This window comes from Echiichthys vipera (genome assembly GCF_963691815.1).
Source record: "Echiichthys vipera genome assembly, chromosome: 15".
NCBI lineage: Eukaryota > Metazoa > Chordata > Actinopteri > Perciformes > Trachinidae > Echiichthys > Echiichthys vipera.
The window spans coordinates 18,421,323-18,433,124 of record NC_139840.1 but is presented as its reverse complement, the minus strand read 5'-3'; the positions used below and the strand labels follow the sequence as shown (position 1 = coordinate 18,433,124).

General features: G+C 38.9%; 1 protein-coding gene across 1 annotated transcript; it reads left to right on the top strand.

The window, feature by feature from the left end:
• The first annotated feature begins 2,898 nt into the window (after nt 1-2,898).
• Nucleotides 2,899-10,918, top strand: copb2 (COPI coat complex subunit beta 2). The gene is made up of 22 exons (XM_083928949.1): nt 2,899-2,989; nt 3,802-3,939; nt 4,022-4,108; nt 4,466-4,592; nt 4,726-4,874; nt 5,059-5,205; nt 5,472-5,571; nt 5,668-5,810; nt 6,013-6,212; nt 6,352-6,462; nt 6,553-6,641; nt 6,738-6,844; nt 7,060-7,203; nt 7,389-7,519; nt 7,738-7,945; nt 8,187-8,297; nt 8,376-8,590; nt 8,702-8,840; nt 9,038-9,175; nt 9,286-9,363; nt 9,471-9,629; nt 10,454-10,918. The coding sequence occupies exons 1-22, from the start codon at nt 2,987-2,989 to the stop codon at nt 10,547-10,549; spliced, it is 2,820 nt and encodes a 939-aa protein (XP_083785075.1). The 5' UTR covers nt 2,899-2,986; the 3' UTR covers nt 10,550-10,918.
• Nucleotides 10,919-11,802: the final 884 nt, after the last annotated feature.

The following is an 11,802-nucleotide window of genomic DNA, read 5'->3' as shown; positions in this document are numbered from 1 at the left end:
ATCCACTTTTAGTCAGTACAGCGGCCATATTGTTTTACCACCATCTGCTGGAAAAACACGGTAGTATCTTGGAGGTGAGATGAGATTACATTTAACAACATGACAATAAAATCAAATGATTAAAACCTCAGAAATTACAACTTTAAACACTTTTCAGAGTGTGTAACTTTTTGTGTCTGGAAAAGTTGATACAGCAAAACACTACTACCACTATTATGTATGACAAACAAACTCTATAAAAAAAACTACAGTAGATGATTTAAAGAAGCATTTAATTGTTTTTATTCAAGTAAATCCTTACCATGATGTGTGTAATACCATGTGCAAAGTGCTGGTTTGTTTTCAGTTCATTTCATTGTTTGTTGGGTAACTTGTTCGTATGTGGTGAGGTATAATATTTGAATAATTCCCACTCTCTTCACTCACTGGCATCATTTTGACTGTGAAGGGTGAACATTTATGTTTTCTGTAAATAGCATAATGAATGACAGTTATTTGTAATCAGGTCAATTCTGTTTTATACTGCACAGTTGGGTTATAATGTGTCTTTTTTTTAAATGGCGTGGCAACATCTTACAAGAAAGCCCTCTTGTCACAATACATTTTTACTCATGATAAGGAAACAAACTTATTTTATTCTAACAAGAAATTTCTTCAACATAACAAGGTATGATGGTAGACTATGCGTTATTATGAGAAAAAAAAATGTCGTAATAAAGAAAAAAGAAAGAAAGAAAAAACAACATCACTAATCCCTGTAGTGTCATGAATTTAATTCAGTCAACTCAGTATGAATCTGATGTTGTCGTGGGCCTTTTCTAAGGTTCATTGCTCCGTAAATCTTGTGAGAATTAGTGCAAATTAGAAATGTGAAAACATCTTGGTATAATGGCATCACAATTTGTCATATTTGAATTAATTTTATTGAAAAGATTCAATATAAACATGTATTTTCTTACAGGTTCCAGAGTTATACACAATGCCAAAAAAAGGTATTTCTGCATGTAGAAACAATAATAACCTAAATTAAAATGTACAAAGGCGGTAAAACATAAAGGAATGAAGAATAACATATTTGACATGCCTAAGTAATCGAATTGTTTTTGACTATTTATTTATTTGTTTGTTTTAAGTTTTCAATTTAAAATCTGAATCTTTCAAAATCTAAAAGGAGGGTAGTTTGTAAGCCAAATAGTTTTATAGATGCAGTATTTTTAAGATAATGATCGAATTAATGATGTACAGTGACTGTAGAAAGTCATGATACCCTTTTGAAATAGTCACTTTTTTTTGTTTTACGGCCTTAAATGATAATACAAAAAAAAAAGTTCTTCCAGCGTGATTTAGGCTTGGAAAAGCGACGAGTCCCCAGATTTAATACTTTGTTGCGGCACCTTTTGCTTTAATTACAGCCATCAGTCTGTTTGGATCTGTCTCTACCAGCTTTGTGCACCTAGACTGGTGAATATTTCCCAATTCTTCCTGCAGAACTACTTGAGCAGCGATAGACTGCACTCTTCAAGTCCATCCACAGATGTTCTGCAGGATTCAGGTCACAGCTCTAACTCTGCCTCTCTAGGACATTCACCTTCCTGTCCTTTAGCCACTGTGTTGTTTTTATGGCTGTGTGTTTTGGGTCCTTGTCATGCTGGAAGGTGAACCAACTGCCCATTTTCAAGTGAATAGAAGAGGGCTGCAGGTGTCCCTCAAGAATTTGGTTGTACTTGGCAGCATATTTTTTCCCTTTCAATCCTGACCAACTGCCCAGTCCCTGCTGAAGAGAAACAAGTAGCAACATAATTCTGCCACCACCATGCTTCACTGTAGGTATGGTGTGTTTTGGGTGGTGTGCTTTGTTTGGTTTCTACCAAACATAGTGCTTGGAGTTCAGCCCAAAAAAAAAATCAGTTTTGGTCTCATCTGATCATATAACCTTTACCACATGGCATCAGAATCTTCAACTATTTTCTTACGAGACTCAGCGTGACATTTTTTCAGAAGAGGCTTCTTTCTCTCCACCCTGCCAAACATGTAGAACTTGTGAAATTGATGTCACATGCACAGATCGACTGACCTCTGCCATTAAGGCTTAACTTTTCCCGGCTCGGTCATCCAGTTTGGAGGGGCGGCCTGATCTGGGCCAGGTCTGGGTGGAGCCATATCCCTTTCACCTCTGGACAATACTCTGAACGGTACTCAGAGGGAAAGTTAAAGCCTTTGAAATATTTTTATATCCTTCTCCCAATTATTTGTGTTACCATGCACTACTAGGAGGGGATCCTCAAGGAACAGCTGGTTTATTCTGAAGTAATCAAAAACATCACAATTAATTTCAGGAGGAATCCAATTAATTTCAGGAGGAATCCAATTAATTTCAGGAGGAATCCAATAAACTTGGTGCGTAGTTTGGTAGGTGATTGGTTATACCTGAGAATGTTTATTATGGGACTCATCACTTTTCCAACCCTGCTATTCTAGTTTTTCATTTGGAAAAAAAAAAACTGTCCCTTGAATGTTGTATGGCAAAATAGATAAATCAAGCTGGAAAATTATATTTTATAAATGAATTAGCATTTCAGGCTGTAAAACAAAAACGTGATTATTTCAAAAGGGTATCAGAACTTTCTATAGGCACTGCAAGTTTCATCTGTCGAATACTTGGGATTGTTAAGAACTAGTAACAACTCCCTCTTTTCTTAGTATTTGTACAAAGCATTTCGAAAGTTACTTCTGTAAATCAATTTGTCATATCACCAGCGACTACTTTGCAGATGTATTTGCTGCCATCGTGTCACCCATCGCCTCTATGCTTTTTGGTTGGCAGCAGACCTTGATGCACGTCACCACATCCAGCCCAACTCACGCGAGATTGAGTTTCAGGAAGTTCCACGTCAGTGTCCAGTGCTCCGTTCACTGTAGTCGTATCATTTGGACCCCGATTACAACTCATTTATCTGATTTTATTGTGACAACGCGGGGATAAAGCATGGTAAGAGAGACATCTGAAATAGTTCCCAGCACGTTACATGTTCGCACAGGTAGCCCGAAGCTCCTGACTTCTTGTTTAAAAGGACAATGAAACTGTCAAATAATAATACACCTAGCGGCTAACTAGCTTGAGTTAGCATGAGAGCTAACGGATATTTGCCTATCATTTATAGCCATAGCTGTTTGTAAGCTTTAGTTATATATGTTTAAAGTTGTTTTAAGTCGGTGGTCGAAATGATTATTATAGTATGTAAAGTTAAACATTTAGGGTTAATGAATCATTGGAATAAATCAAGTTCAAAGTAGCATGCTAACGGTTAGTATGGCTTTACCAACGTTAACCTTTCTGTTACTCGGAATCTACCGAGTTTTTACTAATTCATTAAATGCCCATGTAAAGTATGGAGGACTAAACGTGACATAAATCTCGACACATAAATAAAGTCATAAATAATGTATAAACAAATAAAGTCATAAATAAATAATCTTAGAATTAAACACAAAAATAAATACATATAGGTGAACAAAAATGTAGAAATAAACGTAAAGCATTTATTTACTATTTATTTTTGTATGTATTTGTTTATAATTACATTTATTAATGCATTTATTTAGTTGACTTAGTTTATGTAATTATTTTCACACTTGTTGCTTGAACAGGAAATTCAATAAAACACTGTTATTTTTATTATAATTATTTTTATTATTATTATGTATTTATTTATTGAGACTGAAGTCATGTTTAGGAAAAGCTACTCATATTGTCAGTTTGAGCAGTGTAGGAAAATACCCCTTTGTCCTCTTGTCTTGCAGCCTCTGAGGCTGGACATTAAGCGGAGGCTGACAGCCAGGTCAGACCGAGTGAAGAGTGTGGACCTTCACCCAACCGAGCCATGGATGCTGGCCAGCCTGTACAACGGCAGTGTCTGTGTGTGGAACCACGAAACACAGGTGTGATCGCTACTCCATAAGGACACTCATAGAAAGTTGCATGCTGCAAACTGATTTAATCAACAATGTTCTTTTTTTCCAGACTCTCGTCAAGACCTTTGAAGTGTGTGACCTCCCTGTCAGAGCTTCCAAGTTTGTGGCAAGGAAGAACTGGGTCATTACAGGAGCGGTGAGTTACATTAATTGTTTGTGTTGGGATCACAAGTCAGACAATTGTCATCCATAAAACCAGCATTTTTACAAACCGTAGTATAAAGAGTGTATAAATTTAAATGTGTTTTAATTCGTGTCTAAGTGTAATGTGGGCATATGCAGTAAAACATTTGTGTGTGAGGTGTCACATAACAATAGGCTTTACTTTTGAATATCTTGCTTTACATTTTTGTCAATATGTTAGACTCAAATAGCATATACCAACTGCTTATTTTGTTATGTATTTTGCTCTTTTGTCTATTTTTGTGTTAACTTAGAGAGTTGCATATTCAGCTAATATGTTTACATAATTTCCTTCTACCTGCCCACGCAGGATGACATGCAAATCCGAGTGTTCAACTACAACACCTTGGAGCGTGTCCACATGTTTGAGGCCCACTCTGACTACATCCGTTGCATTGCTGTCCATCCGACCCAGCCATATATCCTCACCAGCAGTGGTACGCTAGTAAACTGATTGGTGGAATTCTCTTCTAACATTGATTAAAAAACTCAAAGATCTTCTTATACAATTGAACTCCAACTTGTGTTTTACTCGCACATATGCATTAATGTATGTCTATTTCTGTGCAGATGACATGCTGATTAAGCTATGGGACTGGGAGAAGAAGTGGTCGTGCAGCCAGGTGTTCGAGGGGCACACTCACTATGTCATGCAGATTGTCATCAACCCCAAGGACAACAACCAGTTTGCTAGCGCCTCCCTGGACAGGACAATTAAGGTAGCGACTGCTGACCTTTTGCTACATTCACCGCTGCTAATTTTATCTTGTCATTGGGTGTGTTGTACTGTGGGACATCCAGATTCTACTGCAGTACTGCAGCTTCTTTAATGGATATAGATTAAGCATGTTTTTCCATAAAGTGCATTCAGTGATTCTGTTTTTTTCTTCTGGGTTCTTTCAGGTTTGGCAGCTAGGCTCGTCATCTCCCAATTTCACTTTGGAGGGTCATGAGAAAGGAGTCAACTGTATTGATTACTACAGTGGAGGAGACAAGCCCTACCTCATCTCAGGGGCTGATGACCGCCAAGTAAAGATCTGGGACTACCAGGTGAGAAAACTTTTAATTCACTTCCTTCACAGGAAGGTTAGAGTAAGCCACAGAACACTGATCATGAAACTAATAAGCACTTAAGCAGAGCACAGGCTAATTTCTTGCTGAAAAATAGACTTGTTACATTATGTTTGATAAAAAGTCAGTCATAACTTACTGAAATATTGATAGTTCAGAAAAAGAATGCATTTTTCCTCATTGTTCTGCTACATCTTTTGTGCGAGCATCGATGTAAATGTTTAATTGTCTTCTGTGTGTTGTAGAACAAGACCTGTGTTCAGACTCTGGAGGGCCACGCCCAGAATGTCTCTTGTGTCAGCTTCCACCCTGAGCTGCCCATCATCATTACTGGATCAGAGGACGGTGAGCAGGAATCCCACTCTTCCTCACTGCTCTTCACAAACACAAAATGGCCTCATTGATCATTGCTTTAAGCAACTTTACCTCCTCCCTCTGTAGGTACGGTGCGTATCTGGCACTCAAGCACTTACCGCCTAGAGAGCACTCTGAACTATGGCATGGAGAGAGTGTGGTGTGTGTGCGGACTCAGGGGCTCTAACAATGTGGCACTGGGCTATGACGAAGGCAGCATCATTATTAAGGTGATTGGAAAAAAATAATTTTTTAATATTGTGTTTTGATTGTAAAGAAATTTTCACAATATGCACTAACATGCTGCTACAGATGAAAAATTAGTTGTGCAGAAAAAGCCCTTGTAGCTTACAAATAAATTGTATTTATATAAGACGTCAATATGAAATCTATTTACATAATCAAATATCTCTGTCTTCTTCTACTGTGTAGGTTGGACGGGAGGAGCCAGCGATGTCAATGGATGCAAATGGAAAAATCATCTGGGCTAAACACAGTGAAATTCAGCAAGCCAACCTGAAGGCCATGGGTGATGCTGAGATCAAGGATGGAGAGAGGCTGCCACTGGCTGTCAAAGACATGGGCAGCTGTGAGATTTACCCCCAAACCATCCAGCATAACCCTAATGGAAGGTATGCATACACTAACCCCAGAGCCTTTGACTGGTTATGATCGTTTCAGAAACAATCATGTTTACCTTCATTCGCGATGTTAGAGTGGAATTTGCAGTTAGATCTCTGTCAATCATTTATACATTTTTATGTGCACCAGGTTTGTTGTGGTGTGCGGTGATGGAGAGTATATCATCTATACCGCCATGGCTTTGAGGAACAAAAGCTTTGGCTCAGCGCAGGAGTTTGCCTGGGCACATGACTCATCTGAGTAAGTACGCTAATTGAAATAGGTGGGATACTTCCCTGCTGTATACCTCTGTATCAGAGAGTTGACTGCTAAACTCTTTATTTTTAACAGATATGCCATCAGAGAAAGCAACAGCGTCGTTAAAATCTTCAAAAATTTCAAAGAGAAGAAATCTTTTAAGCCTGACTTTGGAGCTGAAGGTAATGTGAACACTGTTGTTAAGTAGACTTTTGGTTTTGGAAGTGGATAGTTCCTGCTATCTTCTTCACTGGATGTGTTCCCACCCTTCCCTGTAGGGATCTATGGAGGTTTCTTGCTTGGGGTGAGGTCAGTGAATGGCCTGGCGTTCTATGACTGGGAGAACACAGAGCTGATCCGCCGAATCGAGATCCAGCCCAAACACGTAAGATTGACTCACTTTTCATTTTCGTTGTCGGTATTGGTCTGTTTGATATAAATATAGTCCTGATAATGTTTAACAATTTCTTGGTTCTACACATTTTAAGTTTTGTTTTACCATATGTAACAGAGTAGCTACAAAGCAGTTTTGTGCTTCTAAAGCTTCCGTCTCATTCTCTCATTTTCCATCATTTTCCCTCTTTTTCATAATTTGTCCAGATCTTCTGGTCAGACTCTGGGGAACTGGTCTGCATCGCTACAGAGGAGTCCTTCTTCATTCTGCGTTACATGTCAGAGAAAGTAGCTGCTTCTCAAGAAAACAACGAAGGAGTGACCGAGGATGGTATTGAAGATGCTTTCGAGGTGGATCATTTTTTACTTTTTACTCTGTGCTAAAAATACTCATTGGTTTTAACGTATTATCTAATGAATCTTGTTTATACCCACAGAGTGCTATTCCATATTAGTACACAGTACTTATCAGGAGTGCTTTATTTACTCTAAAACTATACCTTACATTTATCATCTTTGTGTTTTTTTATGCTCAGGTCCAGGGAGAGATCCAGGAGATTGTGAAGACTGGGCTTTGGGTAGGAGACTGCTTCATCTACACCAGCTCTGTGAACAGACTCAACTACTATGTAGGAGGAGAGATCGTGACTATTGCTCACCTGGACAGGTACAAACATAGATAGTTTAGCTTGAAGTGATTTGCTGAATAAAATGTAGAGACCCACCTATTTGATTACTGTGTGTGTGTGTGTTTATCTCTCGAACAACCTTTAAACATTATGCTTATTTGAATACTAAACCAATCACCGTTGCATAAAAAGTCTAGAAAAATAGCAGGTAAGCTCTAGTGAGGTAAGTTAATTTAATTGACTTGTTTCTCTGCAGAACCATGTACCTGCTGGGTTACATACCAAAAGATGACCGTCTGTACCTGGGAGACAAGGAGCTCAACATTGTCAGCTACTCCCTGCTGGTGTCCGTCCTGGAGTACCAGACTGCCGTAATGAGGAGGGACTTTGGAATGGCTGACAAAGTGCTTCCCACAATTCCTAAAGAGCAGCGCACCAGGGTGGCCCATTTCCTGGAGAAACAGGTAAGGAAATACAGTAGGGGTTGATTTCCTTTTTCATCTAATTGCAGTCTTGTCCGCTTAATTTAACAAAAAAGATGCAGTGTTTATGTACCTGATTGATGAGAGTAGGAGGCATGATCAGTGATACCCATTGATATTTTAAGTGATATAGTTTTTATTTTTATTTTTTTATGTTAATCTAGAAAGGATGTTCAGTTTGTGCTTGTAGGATGCTGATGGGTTTTGTTTCTTTGTCTCTCAGGGCTTCAAGCAGCAGGCGCTGGCTGTGTCCACTGATCCAGAACACAGGTTTGAGCTGGCGTTGCAGCTTGGAGAGTTGAAGATCGCATACCAGCTGGCTGTTGAGGCAGAGGTAAAAGCATCTTACTCCCACGCATTCGCCCATTGTTGTCCAGTGCATTTCTAATATTTGTCACTCTAACCCCTGCAGTCGGAGCAGAAGTGGAAGCAGTTAGCAGAGCTGGCTATCAGCAAGTGCCAATTCGGCCTAGCACAGGAGTGCCTGCATCACGCCCAGGATTACGGCGGTCTGCTCCTCCTTGCCACAGCCTCTGGCAACGCCACTATGGTGGGCAAACTGGCTGAGGGGGCAGAGAGGGATGGCAAGAACAATGTGGCCTTCATGACCTACTTCCTGCAGGGGAAGTGAGTACCAGATAAATGTGATATTGGTGGACAAATTAGGGAATAGATATGAGAAGAAGAAGATCACATCGAATATATGTGGTAACTGTTGTACTTATCTTTTCTCCACAGTCTGGATCAGTGTCTGGAGCTTCTGATCAGGACAAACCGACTGCCTGAAGCTGCCTTCCTGGCTCGCACCTACCTGCCCAGTCAGGTGTCCCGTGTGGTCAAATTGTGGAGGGAGAACCTGGCGAAGGTCAACCAGAAGGTCAGTTCTGATAAAATAATAGTAGAGCAAAGAACTATAAAACTAAGATTAAGACAATAATTGGCAACAATCTAGGTGGAGAAAACACTTTTTATATTAAGAGAAGGATCTTAAGAGAAGAGAGAAAAGATAATAAAAGTTTGAGTATCTGGATATTTCTACTTAACCAGACACATTGTACTCAATCTTCATTGCAGGCGGCCGAGTCCCTAGCCGACCCCACAGAGTATGAGAATCTGTTCCCTGGGCTGAAAGAAGCCTTTGCAGCTGAGCATTACCTCCGAGAGTCCTGCTTGGGCACCTCTAGGCCGGCTAAAGATTATCCTCTCGTCACGGTGAGTTATTGTTTTGAAATTGACAGTGAGGTAGTAGTGCGCAGACAATACTTCTATAGTTGCATGTCTATCCTCTCTACTGTATGTAAACAAACCTCAACATTTTTCAGCTTAACGAAGACAGAAATATTCTTGAGGAGGCTCAGGGATACGAGCCCAAGGGAACCTTCATTCCGACTGTCTCCAAGGTTTGTCTGCAGTATACAACATTTTTTTAATTCAATAAAAACTATAGGAACCAATGCTAAGTAATATTCAAACTTTGCCCCTTTTTTTGTACTCACTTTTCCGGCAGACACAGGATAGTGAGGAGTCAGTGGCAGCAGCTCCCGTCGCTGCAGCAGTAGCAGCTATGACGATTTCACAGCCTGCTGCTGCTACAGCAGAGGACGAAGAGGAGGAGGACGAAGAGGAGGAAGAAACCCCTGACTACTCAGGGTCACAGAAAGATAAGGTCGGGCTTGTCTTTCTTCTGTTTTTATCTTATGATTATAGTGTTTGTTTCTCACTATAAGAAAAATACAATGATATTCTTATTGATCATACATTGCTGTTTTCCAATCTGAATAAGTTAATAGTAGGTTAAATATAGTGTATTGCAGTTGTTTGAGTGAGCTGCCATTTTGTATTATTGTGTACTTGGGCCTTTATTAAAATAAGGGCCCAACCAGTATGGGATATTTGAGATGATACCGATCTTATAGGGGACAATTCACAGATTATCAATATTGCGGCCGATATAGTGAATTTTTGAGCTGGAATGAAAGTAGACATTTTTTTAGGATGATTGTGAACTGATTTTGTTCCAATATGACTATACTGTATATACTCAGAAGGCTGTTTTCTTAATATTAATAAATCTATCAAACAATATCTAATACCATTATGGGTAGTACAATAAATTATATTGTCAACCAATTCTACAAATGGACACTGAGAAAATAAATATAAAATGTCTAAATAAATATCATGGTCAGTATCAGTCAATTGCTGATTTAAATACGAATAAATAAATCTTATTTATTTATTTCTTATTATTTCTAAATCGCCCCAGGCATCATTTTTTGCATTATATGTTCTGTTAGAAAAGTACTCATAACAACACATATTGGGAAAACCTTAAGTTGTATTTGTAACACGATTCCTATTAAATATATTCACAAGTGGTTCACATAAAAACTGAGAAGAAAAGAAACATGATTCAGAGATAAAATATAAATACATAAATGCTTGGAACATTTTAAAGCAAATTCTCCTTTTCTGTGTCTTTTTCTGTAGATTTTGGACGAGCTAGAAGTGGACCTGGACAACATGGAGCTGGATGACATTGACACCACAGACGTTAACCTCGATGATGACTTTCTAGATGACTGAGACCTGACACCACTCTGCTCCCCGGCACTCTTCAGAGCTTATTTAAAAAAACAAAAAAGAAAGAGACCAAATTCCCTTTTCCCCTTTTTGTATTTGTTCGTTAAATATTATATTGTCATGTCCGCCTACTGCAGTGGCAGGATTGAAGTAAGATGAATTATGATGATGAGATCAGTAATGTTTTATTCTCACGAGAACAGTAGACACACCATGTCTATTTCAGACTCTTCATTTTGTACACCATTTACTGATTGTTTGAGGAACTTTCACTAACTGTCCATTTAGAGATATGGTATATTTACTCTGCTTTGTGTTGTCTGTAAAGGCAAATCAAAGTTCATCCAGTCCAATAAACCCGATTGCTGTACATATTCACATTTGACTTGAAAGTGTTCTGTACTAGATGCTAAAACACAGTGGTACAGCCGTTTCATAGTTTCAGTGCGTAGAAGAGAAGCCTTTAAATAATTGGGAATGAATGTTGCAACTTCCAGTTAACAAGACATTAGCTGGGGTCTTGTTTGTGAGTGTGTAAAATGGGGGGTGACCGAAACAAATCACCAAAATCCATAAAGTAATAAAACATAGTGGGATTTTTTTGGTATTTGTCTGCCCGGACAGGTGCAAGAAAACAGAAAAAGGACTGAATTATGTGTCACTGTACTATAGATAGTCACCTGAGAAGAGGTCATGATATGCCATAATAATTTAGAATAGAAGTATTTTCTATTGAGATTGGAGATGGAACTCCGTTTGGTGTGTAGTAAAAGACAATAAAAATTTAAAAGACTAAAACACCAGACAACATGCAACAGATAACACTATTAAGTGCAAAAAGTGTCCATCGGAATAAATTTTAAACCATGGATGCTGTATAAGAAAATAGTGTATTTACAAGAAAAGAAAAATGTATAAATGTATTGCAGAGGTATGAAAGAGTGAGACGGATTTGACGTACTGGTGTGGGATGATGTGAGGGAGTTGGCTGGGGTTGGTCACCTTTGTGGGTGTACCAACTGTGTGCATGTCTCTTTGGTTTATGACAGTGCCTCTTAGAATTCATTTCCATTATGTCAGTTACTGCTAAAATGCTAATCAGACAAAACTTAGGATGTTTAACCCGAATCCTACAGGGAATAAACATGTAGATTTTTCTGGGGGGGGGGGGGCATGCACACACACTCCACCAGTGGCCCTTTTGGACATGCACTGCAAACCTCAAATGAACTAGATTTTAATCTGAAGCTGTATGT